The following is a 17424-nucleotide window of genomic DNA, read 5'->3' as shown; positions in this document are numbered from 1 at the left end:
ATGAAGACACTATATAAGGAATGACTTATTAGGACTTTATAACAATTGTAAATGTATATTCAGTAAGTGTTACTATGCCTAATTACATAAAACATATGAAAATTCAGATGGGTCCTAATACTGGTGCTGTTAATATTCATCCTTAGTCATCCAAAGTGAAAATTACCAAATAAATGTCAGAGCTATACTATATCACCAATTAAATGTTTTTTCAGATATCTGCAGAATATTCCATCTGTCATCTATGGAATACACATTTTTTTTTAGCTGTCCATGGAACTTTCTCTGAATCTGATCACATTATAGGCTACCAAATAAGCCTTAACAAAAGAATTAAAATAATTTTTTTTATTTTGTCAGATAATAGTGGGACCAAAACTAAAAAGACAAATAACAGAAACACAAAGAAATTGTAGACAACGTATGTTTTCTGGGTATTAGACTAAACTAAAATAGTCTAAAACACTGGGTAATAGACTAAATCAAAGAGGAAGTTTAAAAGTTCTTCAAATCAAATGAAAATGATTGTGCAACTTACCATTATCTGTGTATATAGCTAAAGCAGTTCTAAGAGAAAAGTGTATAAGCTAGGAGTGTTTACATTAGCAGTTAAAGACATCTTGAATATCAGAGATGTACCTTGAGGTCTTAGAAAAACAAGAACTGAAAGGTTTCCAGTCAATCATCCTCTTTCTCTTCAACAAGGCAGCCCAGAGGCAGACAGTCTTGAGGTTGAGCCCAGTAACACCATTGAGACTGTTGAGGCCAAGATCCAAGACTAGGAAGGCATTCCACATAACCAGCAGAGGCTGATATTTGATAGCTAGCAACTGGAGGATGGCTTCACCCTGTCCAATTACAACATCTAGAGTCCACCTTGAACCTGGTACTGTGCCTGTGTGGTGGCATCATTGAGCCATATCTTTAGCAGCTTGGCCTGGAAGTAAAATTGTGACAAGATGATCTGCCACAGGCTGGAGAGATGGCTCAGTGGTTAAGAGCACTGACTGCTCTTCTAGAGGTCAGGAGTTCAATTCCCAGCAACCGCATGGTGGCTCACAACCATCTGTAATGGGATCTGATGACCTCTTCTGCTGTGTCTGAAGACAGCTATGGCATACTCATATAAATAAAATAAATAAATCTTTTTTTTAAGATGATCTTTCGCAAGTACTAGGCACATCTGCACCTTTGTACAGTCAACTGTTGCAAGAAGTGTGGTCATACCAACTTCTGTGCCCCTAGAAGAAGGTCAAATAAAGCTGGAGCCATTCCATTGACTTGGAAAATGAAAAAGAAAAAAAAAAGAAAAGAAAAATAAGAACTAGCCAAACCTAAAAGCAGTAGGGGGCAAGAAATAATAAAAATCAGGGCAGAAGTTAATAAAATGGAGACTAAGGGCAAAATATGTTCCCTTATAAGGCTAAACAGGATTGATAAACCAATAGCTAAACTAAAGAGAAGAAAAAGAATCAATAGAATCAGAAATATAAATGGGGACGCTCTAGCAGAATCTAATAAAATCCAGGGTACTCTTAAGGAACACATTGATAATTCTATTCAAAAATAAAACCCTGGAAAATCTGCAAGACATGGGTATTTTCCTAAACATTTATAACCTACCTAACCTGTCCCATGAGATATGAAGGGAAGGAATACTACCAAATTAATTCTATGAAACCAGATAAGGATGCACTAAAAATAACCTAAACCGGTTTTCCTGATGAACATGGATACAAAAATTGTCAACAAAATACTTGAAAACTAAATTTTAGAACACACTATGATTATATACCATGACCAAATTGCTTCTATCTCACACATGCAAGGTTGGTTCAAAATATGTCAATAAGTATAATGAACATAGGGATAGAACTTACACAATTATATAGCAGGTGGAGGAAAGGCCTTTGGTAAAGTTTAGTAACCTCTTATGATAAAAACCTGAAAAAACTGAGAATAAAAATAATGTATCTCAAGCGGGCAGTGGTGGCTCACGCCTTTAACCCCAGCACTTGGGAGGCAGAGACAGGTGGATTTCTGAGTTCAGGCCAGCCTGGTCTATAGAGTGAGTTCCAGGACAGCCAGGGCTACACAGAGAAACCCTGTCTCAAACAAATAATAATAATAATAATAATGTATCTCAACATAATGAAGGCTATGTATGTCAAACCAACATGCTACCAAATGGGGAAAAATTGAAAGCATTTCCTTTAAAGTCAGGAATTATAAAAGGGTGCCCATTTCTTCCATTTTATTCAGTATAATGATCAAAACCAGAGACAATACTGAGAAAGGAAGAAGACAGAAAGAAACAAAAGGACTATAGGAAAGAATAAGTTATCTCTATTTGCAAATGACTATTCAACTAAATAATTGTTTAATTAACACTTTCAACGAAGTAACAGGATTCTAAATCCACATTTAAAAATCAGTAGTCATCATATAAACTAAGTAAGGAAGTAAAGGGAAGAAGGAAATAGTGTAATTATAATCTCAATATTTTTTTTTAAAAAGCAGTCCCTCCATACAACAATAATGAACTTACTGAGAAAGAAATCAGAAAAGAAGTCACATTTACAGTTGCTTTAAAACAAAGTAATCAGCTAATAAATAAATCAATTAATGAAAAAAATAAAGTAATCTAAATTAGACTGGACAAAGAAAGTGAAAGACCTCTAAAATGAAGGAAGACTGAAGAAGATACTAGTAGATGGAAAAACCTTTCATGCTCATAGATTGGCCATATTAATATTGTAAAGTAACCATATTACTGAAAGCAGTACAAAGATTTACTGCCATTCACAACAGAATTCTAATTACAGTCTTCACAGAACTGTAAAAGCCAAGCCTAGAATTCATATGGAATCACATAATCCTGAATAGTCAAAGTAGTCTGAAGCAGAATGATCAGCACTTAAGGTATCACAGAACCTGATCTCAAATTGTACTACAGAGCCATGACAAAAAACCTCTGATACTGACACTAAAGCAGATACATTGTTAGCATAGTAAAGACCAATGGTTCTCTACCTGTGGGTCATGACCCCCTTGGTGGGTCAGATATGTCAGATATCCTGCATATCAGATATTCATATTACAATTCATAACAGTAGAAAAATAAAGTTACTCAGTAGCAACAAAGGTAAGTTGGCGGTCCCCACACATGAAAAACTATATTAATGGGTCATAGCATTAGGAAGGTTGAGAACCACTAATCTACAGAGATACTTACACATCCATGTTATTGCTGATCTACTAACAGGATTTTCATAATATATCCAGCCTTGATGTTCATCAAGAGATTCACACCTAAAGAAAACTTTGTGCATATACAGTATGGAATATTATTCATCATAAGGAAAGGGAAAATAAATAAAGTGGGAGTACCATGTTAAGTGAAATTAGCTACTCAAACAAATACCGTGTTTTTTCTTATATGAGGAATCTCCATGTTAATTTGTGTCTCTCTGTGCAGGTCATAAAAATAAGAAAGGGGACCATTAAAGAGTAGGAAAATATCTTAAGTTTGATTTGGGGCTGAAGGGACAGCAGTGAGGGGTGAGGATTCTGGGAGAATGGGAAAAAGTAAGAACGAAGTGTGTGTGTGTGTGTGTGTGTGTGTGTGTGTGTGTGTGTGAGAGAGAGAGAGAGAGAGAGAGAGAGAGAGAGAGAGAGAGAGAGAGAGAGCATAACGAAACCCATTACCTTGTATGCCAATTTTAATATGTGTCTCGATTTAGGCCCTTTTTCACTTCTGAGTCTACATCAGCGACCGTCTAGACATGTTAAGTTTAACAGTACATTTTCCATAGAAATTTAAAACGTGGTGAATTAAGATACAGTGTTATAAAAATATCTAATATAATAAGCAGCTTCTTTTAGTCTTTTTTTCTTTAACCACCATTTTCCTTTCTCCTGTAGCAAGCTGGCTGCCTCTTTCCAGAGTATGGAAGTGAGGAACTCTAACTTTGCTGCTTTCATTGACATATTCACATCCAACACTTACGTCATGGTCGTGATGTCTGATCCATCCATTCGTAAGTTTAAAGTTGGCTGACACAGTTTCAAAGTCATAGAGTTTTTAAGCAAATGCCATAGAGGTAGGACTTTACTAGATATTTTTAAATTATTTTATAGTGGAGATAGTTGCACAATAACGTAAATAATAGCACTGAACTGTCCACTTAAACATGGCAAGGGTGGTAAGCATCTTATATATTATACATAAATAATGTATAATATGCATAGTATATGTAGTATACATGAATAATGTATAATATATATACATATATAGCTACAGTTAAATTAGTAGTAGTGGTAGTAGGGACGTTGAATAATTTTATTTAATAGGTGTATATTTTGGAGCTGAAAAATAATATTTCTCAGGTATTCTGTTTTTTCTTCATGAGAACTTAAGAAAGAAGATCACTAAATTAAGGAGTTTTAAAGAAATGGGAACCCAGATCCGAGAACTTTTAAAAGACTAGCCATTTAACCTCTAAATTGTTAAAAGCTGAACCATTTTGTGGATCAGTACATATTCTACAGCCGCATATTTCTGCTATGGGTATTAAAGGGGCAGTCTTTGTTATTTCCATACTGTAGAAGCCATATCTGCTACAGTCATTAGACTCAATGTTCTTACAGTGCCTCCAAAATAGTCCCATGTATTTAAATTATCTCTCGTCTCCTGGTTCTATCTATATTAGGTTAATATTTAAGGGTAAGATAAAATATTGAGGTTTATTCTATTAGTCTCAAACCAAAAGATTGTGATGTTTTATGTTTAGAATATGTGAAATCTGCTTTACAAATATAAAACCTTGATAGTTTGAGGCTTTCTGCTCCTGTGCTCTGGCACATACAGAAGGATTTGGATCTTTTAGTTAATTTGCTTTTACTAGACAGACATTCTTTTGCCTGCCCTTCTTACTCTGTTGGGTGTCTCCCTACCCTACCCTCAGCTTCTGCAGCTACTCTGATCAACATCCGCAATGCCAGGAAACATTTTGAAAAGCTGGAGAGAGTGGATGGACCAAAACAGTGTCTTCTCATGCGCTAAACACTGCTGAGTATTGTTTCACACACACACAAAATGAAACACTGTTTCTCAATTTGATTGTTGTATTCGTATATGTAGGCTCTGAGATATTGTGATGCTTACCACTTCTGTATTTCTTCTCTACTCCCCAGTCTTAACGTTTATCTTTGAATGCTATTTATTCAAATAGCTTGAGGAGTTAGAAGATGAGGTGTCTATGAAGTTGCTGTAACGTATACGTAGGCGATATATGTAAGTGTTCTGATAACATGATTCTAATGGTGTTTAAGTGTTCTGATAACCTGCTTTTAATAGTTGTGTATGCCAAAGTCTTTCCCAGCACCTCTTGTATTCACTATCAAATATATACATGTAAGTTGAAGTATTACTGTTTTCTCAGCATGAATTAAAAATATCCGTAACTCAACCAAGCAAGATAGTTCATGCCTGTGATCCCAGCATTTGGGAAGCAGAGGCCCGAGGATTGCTGCAAGTTTGAGGCCAGCCTGTCTACATAGGGAAGTCCAGGCCAGGGATATATATCAATGTAAATAAACTTCTGCTGTTAGGGATTCCAGTGTCTGTGTTTCTTTTTCTTATATCTTGAACTTTTCACTAAGAGCAAAAAGATTCATTTATGCTAAGAAGTAGAATGTGCTTACTGGGGGAAAGTATAAAATAGAGTTAATTAAAGGATGGAGCCAGATTTTAGCCTCAAGTTCCAGTTAAGAGTTTAAATGTCTGATATCTGTGATATCTGAATTTTACAGTAAAAAGGAAAACACAAGAAGCTACTGAGCATGATAATTATGTGAGTGACTTCAATGTTTAAAAAAAGTAATTTATCTGTACTGTATAAACTGACAGCACTTGGAGAAGCTATATTAGCATTCAAGGTCTGATCTAGATTGTAAGTCTCCAGCACTGCTGAGATGGCTCAGTGGGTCAGAGTTTGCACAGCCAGGCCAGGTGAGCTGAGTTCAGTTTCCACAAATTATAGAGTGGAAGGTGAAGAATGTTTCTTGCAGGTTGTCCTGTGATCTTTCAATGTGTGCTCACATATATAAGCATATACACAGAGAGAGACAGAATAAATAAAATGTTGAAAGATTAAAAGTAGTTCTAGGAAGAAACTAGAGAATGAATGAATAAAACCTGGACAAAAACTTAAGATGTACGGGTTGGAGAGATGGCTCAGCAGTTAAGAGCACTGACTGTTCTTCCAGAGGTCCTGAGTTCAATTCCCAGCAACCACATGGTGGCTCACAACCATCTGTAATGGGATCTGATGCCTTCTTCTGGTGTGTCTGAGGACAGCTACAGTGTACTCGTCTAAATAAAAAATAAGTAAATATTTAAAAAAAGAAAGTAAAACTTACAAGATGAAAATTTTTGAAGTCCAACAGTGGTTACTATTTTATTTATATATTCTGTAACCAACTAGGATGGACCTTAAAACAGTAACTAGAGTTGCGGTAGCCTCAAACCTTATCAGTCTCCATTAGCACAATAACAGGACACAAACACATGTTTAGGGATACACATCCCTATACACTCATCTCATTGTTCCTGTGCTTCATGGTATAAAATGTCTTCTGGTGCCAGGTGCCAGGTTATATGCCGTTAGGCTACATAGAGAGATTCTGACTCAAAAAAGTAAAAAATAAGAAAGAAAGAAAAAAAGAAAGAAAGAAAGATAGAAAGAAAGAAAGATAGAAAGAAAGAGAAAAAAACCAATAAAAGAGAAAGAAGTATCTTCCAAGATCGGTCTCACTCTGTCTTGGTTTATTATTCCCAATTGAAAAATAAGTAGTTTTTATTAAGTAGGAAATAACGTATTTGTAAGTAGCCTATGTGCTTATCGACTCAAAAGAACATCATGGGAGTAATTTTAGAAGATGTATGTAGTAAAATAAAAAGACCAAGTGAATAGAGATCTGCTCTGTGACTGATGAGAGTCATGCTTTAGCCTGTTCTCATCTTTAGTGTATACAGTGGGATTTCGAAAGCTTTCTTTAGCTGGGCAGTGGTGGCGCACCCCTTTAATCCCAGCACTTGGGAGGCAGAGGCAGGTGGATTTCTGAGTTCGAGGCCAGCCTGGACAGCCCGGGCTATACAGAGAAACCCTGTCTCAAAAAAAAAAAAAAAAAAAGAAAAAAGAAAGCTTTCTTTAAGTAGGTAGATAAGACAATGAAAGTATCCATATGGGAACATGGATAAAAATAAAAAGTAGAGATGTGAAAATAACCCAAATGAAGTCATGCTTTCTATACTCATATGTGAGTTGGATGGGACAGTGGTTCACCAATGTCAGTATATACCGCAATCACTCGGAGATAGCTCATTAAAAATCATTCTTTGGACCCAACCTGGTTTAGCAGGTAAGAGCACCTGTTGCTTTTGTATAGGATCCAAGTTTGGTTCTAATACCCATGTGGTGGTTTGTGACCATCTGTAAATTGAGTCCCAGGGGATCCAGCATTCCTCTCTTGACCTCCGCATGCATCAGCCACACATTGTGTGTGTGTGTGTGTGTGTGTGTGTGTGTGTGTGTGTGTGTGTAAACCTAAAATAAAAATCTCAAAACATAGATTGCTGTATGAGACCCACCTTGAAAGCTCCATTCAATAGGTCTTGAGTGGACAGGTTTGCAAGTGAGGCTGAAGCTGAACTTACTTATCCAGGAACTACATTTTGAAAACCATTGCTTCGGAGAAAAGAAGAAATTAGGTATGGGAGCAGTTGAGACAAAACATGTTCAGCAGACATTATACTAAGGGGAAAAAATCACATCACTGGTTCTCAAAATGGTCGTCAACTTTGAGATTAAATAGACCTCCTTTAGATTGAAAAAACCAAAAATTTGGAAGCTTCTACTTTATAGGTACTATATTACAAATGAAAGTAGTCACCCAGTGGTGGTGGCTCACGCCTTTAATCCCAGCACTTGGGAGGCAGAGGCAGGCGGATTTCTGAGTTCGAGGCCAGCCTGGTCTACAGAGTGAGTTCCAGGACAGCCAGGGCTACAGAGAGAAACCCTGTCTCGAAAAACCAAAAAAAAAAAAAAAAAAAAAAAAAAAAAAAAAAAAAAAAAAAAAAACCAAGAAAAAGAAAGTAGTCATTAGTGTCAGGAGAGTGTAGATACTGATTCTTACTGAACCTGACCTTTTTTTTCACTTTCTATTAGTTTGCTAACTTTATAAAGTGTGAAGGGTTAGCCAGATTGCCAAATGAAAACAGTGACTACTTAAATATGAAGTTCAGTGTTAAAAAGATTATCTCATTTTGATCTTCATGAAGACTCTGTAAGTACTCTTATGACTGTTTCATTTTGCAAGTTAGGAAACTGTTTAAGGTAACTTAGGCACAGTTATATACTATTGGAGAAACTATAGATGGGACTCCAGTAATTTTTTTTTTTTTTTTTTTTTTGGTTTTTCAAGACAGGGTTTCTCTGTGTAGCCCTGGCTGTCCTGGAACTCACTCTGTAGACCAGGCTGGCCTCGAACTCAGAAATCCGCCTGCCTCTGCCTCCCAAGTGCTGGGATTAAAGGCATGCGCCACCACTGCCCGACCGGACTCCAGTAATCTAATCCACAACTCAGTCACATACTCGAAGTTATTTGACCTTCCTGAACTTCATTCTTTAATGATGGAAAGTATGAGGTGCCCTCATGTGTGTGTAACTTGTCTATCAGCATACCTCTGTATCTGTTCTATAAAAATAGTAAAGCAGACACAAATCTTTCTCACTTCATTTCCCCTTGGACTTTGCTGAACGGATTAAGAAACTCTCACAGGGGTTGGAGAGATGGCTCCCCAGTTAAGAGCACTGGCTGCTGTTCCAGAGGTCCTGAGTTCAATTCCTAGCAACTACATGGTGGCTCACAACCATCTTTAATGGAATCTGTCGCCCTCTTCTGGCATGCAGGTGTACATGCGGATAGAGAGCTCATAAAAATACATCTTCATTTAAAAAAGAAACTTCCCACAGTAGAAGGTGCAAAACACTCACCAGGCAACCAAAAGGAAAACCTCTAGAGCTGAAAAAGATTTTTGAAAAAGCAATTTTGTAATCTGTAAGTTTTTCCTTAAAGTTCCCGTAAGTTTCCCTGCTACTGTGAAGGATTATAGTCTCCACTTCCCTAGAGCCCATTTAAAAGAGGAGAAACAAAATGTGTGTCCATTTTAGGTCTCCAAAGACAATGCTTTACAAAGCACAGCTTATGACTTCCTACTTAAATTTGGGGCTTCTCTTTAAAGCAGGAACACTAATTCCTCACTAAAGTCTTATAACTGTAGTCAGAAGATATTTTGTTCACACTGTATTATGTTTCAAATAACATCTTCAGAGCCCGAGACAAACCCAGAGAAGCTGTGGTCTCACATATTAATAAGGGAGATGGACAATTACCAATCAAGTATGCTATATTGGGAGACAGAACTCCTATGAAAAAAATGAAAACTCTATTGGAGGAAGACATTGAGATAGGCAGAATAATTACCCCATCCTAATTCCTTGAGTTTGTCAATAAGTCACATAGCAAGGAGATGTTAAAACTAATATATATATATATATATATATATATATATATATATATATATATGTGTGTGTGTGTGTGTGTGTGTATATATACGTATACATAAAATATATTTTTTCATATACATAAAATAAATATATCTTTTAAAAATGCAAAATAAATTAAAATGGAAGTGGATAACCACAAGCCAGGAAATGTGTGGAGCCATTTAGGAAATAACAGTTCTCCCCAACTGACTTAATATATGTGTGTGTGTGTGTATACATATATATATATACATATATATATATTTTAAAGCTACTGACCACAGCTTCAATAAGATTTCTTAGGTCATTCATTTAGCACAACATACAACATACAAGGACCTTTTCAGCTTCTAGGAAGGAAGGAAGGCAGGACAATCAGTATCAAGAGTGACCAAGAAAGGTTGAAATCACTTTCAACCTTTGTGGAGCTTAAAAGTGGAAGTGAGGAGGGAGGGCTGGAGAGATGGCTCAGTGGTTAAGAGCACTGGCTGGTCTACCATAGGTCCTGAGTTCAATTCCCAGCAACCACATGGTGGCTCACAACCATCTGTAATGGGATATGATGCCCTCTTCTGGTGTGTCTGAAGACAGCTACAGTGTACTCATATAAATAAAATAAATATATCTTTTAAAAATGCAAAATAAATTAAAATGGAAGTGAATAACCACAAGCCAGGAAATGTGTGGAGCCATTTAGGAAATAACAATTCTCCCCAACTGACTTAAAAAGAAAATACCCCAGTTAACACCTGGAGTTTATACCCGTGAAACACATCATTCTTCTGACTGCCAGAACTATAATAAATTTCTATTATTTCAAGCTACGAAATCCCTGATAATCTGTTAAAGCAACAAATGAAAACATTTGGGGTTATTGAGAAAAAAAGAGGTAGGGTGTGTGTGTTTCTGTGTCTCTGTGTGTTTCTGTGTCTGTGTGTTTCTGTGTTTGTGTGTGTTTCTCTCTCTCTCTCTCTCTCTCTCTCTCTCTCTCTCTCTCTCTCTCTCTCTGTGTGTGTGTGTGTGTGTTTGTGTGTGTGTGTGTAAGTAAATATAAGGGGTCGGTCGCCTTATAACTTCATAACTATATGGCTATCTGAGAAGTTCTAGGGGTCTATAGTTGGCAAACAGGAAACACATAGAACAGCCAGTCATGTCTCAGTCTGAGTTCCCATATCACCAGGACCTTGGTCTGGACTCTATCTTCTGGCCCTTGTGATCTCCATTCAAAGGATTCTGATGAGACACACAGGTTATAATGTCTAAGATAGACACAGTAGGTTTAGAGTATACAATTGTATGAAGACAAACAATGGCCAAGGAAACCAGAGCCTCGATATGCACTTTAGGCAGGCTGAATATTATTTCTAAAAGATCTCTAGAATAAGCAGTGATTGCTGCAGGACTTTTGTCTGATAGGCCTTTTGGGTTATGTCTTAGTTACTTTTCCATTGCTATGATAAAACAGCATGCCCAAGGCAACTTATAGCACAAAGCATTTGCTTGACCTTTTAGGTTTAGAAGGTTAAGGCTATCATGGTAGGCAGCGTGTAGCATGGGCAGGCAAGCAGTAGACATGCTGCCTAGATTAGCACCTGAGAGCTCACTTGTCTATCAGATCCCAGGAAGCAGAGGGTGAATGGGCAGCATCATTTGAAGCCTCAGAGTATCTTCTATTATTTCCCAAACAATTCTACCAACTGGAGACCAAGTATTCAAATATATGAGCCCTTTAAGGGCTATCCTCATCCAAACCACCACAGGTTGTCTTCCAAGAGCAGAAATGATACATTCTTTATCAGGAATCTCATAAGGTCTACAGGTCCTGGCACAATGTATAAATAGTTACCTATTTAACCTTTCATGCAATTAAGGATGTCATATTTCCTCCCAGGGCCTGAGATATGACTCAGGTCCAATTTTTCTAACAGCTATTAAAAGCCAATGTTTTCTGGATTTTTTCCAAACAGTTGACTATGAAGAAGGTATCCAACCCAAAAGTACTCCAAGCCTCTAATATCTAACCAGGTGTCTAATACAGAAGCTAGAGAAACAACAGAACTAAAGGTATGAGTTCCAATCCAGATGCTAGTCCAAGAAAGCTAGTGTTAGCTAAAGTAGGAAGAAAAAAATGACTATCCCCACTTATGACAATCAGACTAGTCTGTTGCTGCTGGAAGGATTATTCTATATTTTCTGTTTCTCCTCTTCATTGGATGAGGTTAACCCACAGTAGAAAGCCAATTTGCTTTACTCAGTCTACCAATGTAAATGTTATTTAATGAAAAATGGGGCCATGGACACACTATCTTCGTGCAACATTGTTCAGTCAAGTTGACAGAAACTAATAACAGGGACTTATTTTGTTACAGAAAGCAGAGATAACCTCCATGATGAAATGAGATTCGAACAAAGAGGTGTATAAAATTAATAAGCCATGTCATTAGGGAAACAGTCCAGGCAGAGGAAATAAGTATAAAGTCTGTGGTCTGGAACGATTCTTGGAATATTAGAGGGGCAGAAGCAGGTCAATGGTGTTGAGAAATAGATGAAGTGATATGAGATTTATTTTTAATTGGGGGCAAGCAGGTAAAGGCACTTCTTGAGCAAGACTGGCAACCTGAGTTCAATCCCCATATTCTCTGTAAAGGGAGAGGGGGAGAAGTGGCTCCACAAAGTTGTCCTCTGACCTCCATCCATGTGTGTGAACCATCGTGTGTGTGTCCACAAACACACATGATAAAATCTAAAACTAGGAAGGGGCTGAGACAGAAGACCATCAGGTTCTTTAGGGGACTGAGGATTGTGATGTTTATTCCCATTAAAGTGGAAAAGCCACTAGAGAGATTTTAGGCTGAGGACTGACTTTGTTATAGTTTCAGAAACTGATTACTGATAGAAAATAAACTGTTTGGAGATATGAGTAAATGGAACGTGGGACTTTATAGGAACAAGATGTTGGGATTTTATGGTAGAATAATGAAAGTTAGAAAGAAAATTAGAAGGATCCTGGCTAGTTTCTTACAGCCAAAAGGAGTTCTTAATGAGGCGTGTCCAACAACAATAAGGTATAAGCCAAGGTTTTCAGCTTAAGCAACTAGATTAATGAAAGCACTGAGTAATTAATTGTAGGAGAATCCAGCTTGGAAAGGGAGTTGGGAACTGATGTGCAGTGAACAGAGACATGGCTGCATATTCAGGCATACCAGTTTTAACTCTGGTGACATGGAACCTAGACGTGCTCATTTAGTATAAATACTGTATGAACCAGCTAAACAACAGTGAGTATAGATACAATAAATTAGGAAGATATTTAAAATGTATTTAAAATGTTAGCTCTTACAGAAAGGAAATGACTTCTTGACCATATTATAATAGATGGTTGAAAGATCTTAGTGTGGCCTTAGGAGGGAAATAATCAAACAAACGGAGCAAGTGTCCCTCTTCCATGTCCTGTAGATAGAACACAGAAGAAAGTGTGCCCAGATTAAAGCTGGATCTTCTTACCTCAAAAGGTCTGGATTAAAGATGTATCTTCCCACTTCAAAGATATTGGATTAGAAGTGGATCTTCATACTTCAAATGATTTAATTAAGAAAAAACTTGGGGCTGGAGAGATGGCTCAGTGGTTAAGAGCACTGATTGCTCTTCCAGGGGTCCTGAGTTCAATTCCCAGCAATCACATGAGTACAGCTACAGTGTACTCATATACATGAAATAAATAAAATAAGTCTTTTTAAAAACCCTCATTTAAAACAAAATTCCTTAAAAACCAAACACTTGGGTTTTAGTTAATTCCAGATGTAGTCAAATTGACAATCAAGAATAGCTATCAAAGTCCACCCCTTGCCAACTAGGCACACAATTCTATCTCCTTATGCCACAGTCACACTTTATGTCCAAATGAAAACAGCAGTCGGGTCATAATTATTCATAACATGATATATTCCATGTACAACCGCAAATCCATGTTATATTTAACCCGGTCACAATTACACCTAACATGATATAACTCTTCCTTGTACAACTGCAAACAATATAAATTTTAGAATAGATGACAATGTCCCTTGAGTAACATTCTTTTAATATCTTAAACTTAAATATGATAACCACTGATATTCTTTTAATTAATGTCCACAGGAAAGGCCCTCCTATTCATGTATTACTGAACTCCTCCTTTGCTTAACTCACCCTTTGATGATCCCGTACATAGAACACAAATGTCTTCACATTCTGTTGCCTATGCTGCCCACTATGATAAGTACAGTCACCTTGCCTTTGACAATTCAGTGCTGCCACCGGGCCCCTGCTACCATGGGGCACAATTAAACCCTTTGCATTTAATTGCTCCAACTGTGCAGCATTGTCTCCAACCCTAAGGTCTGGCACAAGGAAAAGGGCACCAACAAAGCTCTCCACATGTGCTGGTGCCCCTCTCAGCAGTTTGCGTCTTATAGGATTAGTGAAGGGCGTGTCTTCTGGGCCTTCTCATTGTGGGAGATTAGGTTTTACACAGTGTACCCACGCTAGCATTGCAATTTTTCTGAGCCTTGAAATCCCCTCATCAACATTAAACGGAGGGATGTCAGGCATGTCAAACTCCTTTTGGGGAGCTGGAGAGATGGCTCAGTGGTTAAGAGCACTGATTGCTCTTCCAGGGGTCCTGAGTTCAATTCCCAGCAACCACATGAGTACAGCTACAGTGTACTCATATACATGAAATAAATAAAATAAGTCTTTTTAAAAACCCTCATTTAAAACAAAATTCCTTAAAAACCAAACACTTAGGTTTTAGTTAATTCCAGATGTAGTCAAATTGACAATCAAGAATAGCCATCAAAGTCCACCCCTTGCCAACTAGGGAAGACTGCTCTTCCAGAGGTCCTGAGTTCAATTTCAGCAACCACATGGTGGCTCACAACCATCTACAATGGAATCTGATACCTTCTTCTGGAGTGTCTGAAGAGAGCAATAGTGTAGTCATACATAAAATAAATAAATATTTTTTTAAAAGCCCTCCTTTTCAGTGGGTCATCTTTTGACCAACGCTTTTGCCAACCATTCAAACAAACTTATGATAATGTTGGGAACTAGCAAAGGAAACTTATCCTAAGTACTATCATTTCGTTTTCAGAAACTAAATTCAAGGTCCCAGGCCCTAGGGGACTGAACAGCTTCTATTGTAAACAGTTGTCTGCCTCCAGGAACATCTCAGGGACAGTCTGTAAGGAGACAGTTGTCTGAATCCAGCTCCCTCAAGGACAACTTCTCCATCTTGCTGGCAGGATCAAACAAGTACATGTTCCCAAGCCTAGGAACGAACAGCTATCCTGCTTCTCCAAATGTTTTCTGTTAACAAGTAAAGAATATAGAAATTGCTCTTATCAGGCTGGAGAGATGGCTCAGCAGTTAAGAGCACTGGCTGCTCTTCCAGAGGTCCTGAGTTCAATTCCCAGCAACCACATGGTGGCTCATAACCATCTGTAATGGGATCTGACACCCTTTTCTGGTATGTCTGAAGACGATGACAGTGTACTCATATACATAAATAAATCTTAAAAACAAACAAACAAAAAAAAACCGGGAGAAATTGCTGTTATTTAAACCAAGGTGCATACGTTTTAAATATATATAACCAATTGACTGTTGTGCTGTAGTTAACTACATGAGGCTGACCTGCTCCTTTGTCTCCTTATCACTCTGAGCTCTGAACCTGGAAGAATGCATTAAGGACTTTGAAGCCAGGTGCCCTAGATACCGCCCAGTCTCCAACAAATACTCCCTTGCTTAACCCATAATCTCCAAGTACAATTGGATAGCACTGCAGCTTCCCTCAGCTCCTCCCTCACTTTGTGTTCCCCTTTCACAATGTTGTACAATCTCCCTTAGGGGGCAGGGTTCAGATCCCTAACTCGCTACCCCCCTGAGCACTCAGACAATAAAGCTTTCATTTTTTAAGCTTCCATATCTGAAGTGAGTTTTCTCAGCTTTCACCTCGAACCCAACAATACTGTTTAAAAAAAAAAAGTGTGACTTTCGTATTAGACCTAGACCCTCCACGAAGAGGGCCCGTATCAGAGCGCCCAGCTTGATTCAGTTTTATGTACCTTCCAGCATTATCCCACACCCCTAACATCCGTTCCCACGCACATTGCTCAACTCCTTAAAGTTTTTAATAGTGTAGTGGAAATCCTCGTGGACTGCACTTTCCACCTCCCCTCTAGGAGCCTGCTGAGCCTTTCTTTAGTCTGGTTGGAGGCAACCATTGGCAGGCACTGTGAGACAGCAGTATTGTCTTGCCTGGCGTCTCCTTCGGAGGAAGTCATTGCGGGTTTAGTGGACAACGAAGGGTTAATTTCCTCAATCAAGGCTGAAAAGGCTTTGTGGGTGTGGGTTGGGGTACATCTGCTGAGTGTGGAGAGACTACTTCCTCAGGTGAGATAAACTTCCCAGCATCTGGGAGTTCAAGGTTCTCAGCTTCACTGGGGTCCTCCCGTCACACATTCCCGTCCCAAGGTACAGGCTCCCATTCTCTACCAATGAACTCCCTTCCATCAACTGCCGCTACCCTCCACGGTTGGGACTCGAAGTTTCACTGTGATTCAGTCAGCCTTCTACTGAGGACTTCAGTTTGACTTCCCACAACATGAGCTCCGTGGCTGCTGGAGAGAAGACCCTGTTCCAGCACACACTCAGAAACCTTAGACAGTTTGTGAGCATCTGGCCCAGGTCGGTTTTTATCACTGAGTTCATTGTTGTCCTTCACCGAATCCAGAGATGCTAAAATGCTAGTTGGTTAATTTTTATCATGAAGCCGCATATTCCTTTCCTTTGTCCGTTTATCCAGAGATGATAGGAGCAACCAACCGGCATCATCATTCTCCTTATTTTTTCCACAAATGGTCAAGTGTCACATACAGAGTCACCAAATCCATTGCCTGTCCCAACTGGTAGATCAGAATAAGCAAATACCCTTGACTTGTTAAGTTTATAAAATAGTTCACACTCTGGGTTTTTAGTTCTCTCTGAGCTTCCATAAGAAGTTTCAGTGGCTATGTGTGTTAGCAATTTGGAAGGCATATTCCAGATACTTAAAAAATTCATCCTTATACTTCTGTTCCTCTAGAACAGTGATTCTTAACTTGTGGGTTGAAACTCCTTTGTGGGGTTGCATATCAGATATCCTTGCATATCAGATATTTATATTACAATCCATAGCAGAATTACAGTTATGAAGTAGCATCAAAAATAATGTTGTGGTTGGGGGTCACCACAACATGAGGAACTGTATGTAGTAAAGGGTCACAGCATTAGGAAGCTTGAAAACCCAATGCTCTAGAACCATTTATGGTACCAAAATCTGTATTTTTTCAGGGTTCTCTAGAGGAGCAGAACCAAAAGGACAAGTGTCTCTGTGTGTATAAAAAGAGGATTTCTTAGCATGGCTTACAGGCTATAGTCCCATCCCACTGGCTATGAACAGAAAGTCCGAAAATCCTGTTCAGTCCACAAGGTTGGATGTCTTCATTATACTCTGGAACCCCAAAGAAGTAGGCTCTAATGCCAGTGAAAGAATGGAATTGCCAGCAAGAGTAAAAGCAAGAAGACAATTAGAGCATTCTTCCTTCTCCATGTCCTTATGTAGGCTTCTATCAGACAGCGTGGAAATGATTTTACTAAGAAAAAAATCCTGCTGGGCAGTGGTGGCGCACGCCTTTAATCCCAGCACTTGGGAGGCAGAGGCAGGTGGATTTCTGAGTTCGAGGCCAGCCTGGTCTACAAAGTGAGTTCCAGGACAACCAGGGCTATACAGAGA

The 17424-nt window shown here is 38.4% G+C and overlaps 1 protein-coding gene across 2 annotated transcripts in view; it reads left to right on the top strand.

Annotated features, from left to right (window-relative positions):
- The window catches only part of Rragb (Ras related GTP binding B), a 31538-nt gene extending 25922 nt beyond the window's left edge, over window positions 1-5616 (top strand). For both annotated transcript variants that reach the window (XM_034486159.1, XM_034486160.2), the window contains 2 exons: window positions 3925-4040; window positions 4968-5616. In XM_034486159.1, coding sequence (XP_034342050.1) covers window positions 3925-4040; window positions 4968-5065 — 214 coding nt within the window. In that variant the 3' untranslated portion in view covers window positions 5066-5616. The remainder of the gene's footprint in view (window positions 1-3924; window positions 4041-4967) is intronic.
- The last annotated feature ends 11808 nt before the right edge of the window (window positions 5617-17424 follow it).

This window comes from Arvicanthis niloticus, chromosome X (genome assembly GCF_011762505.2).
Source record: "Arvicanthis niloticus isolate mArvNil1 chromosome X, mArvNil1.pat.X, whole genome shotgun sequence".
NCBI lineage: Eukaryota > Metazoa > Chordata > Mammalia > Rodentia > Muridae > Arvicanthis > Arvicanthis niloticus.
The sequence above is the reverse complement of the archived record's forward strand: the minus strand, read 5'-3'. Positions and strand labels throughout refer to the sequence as shown.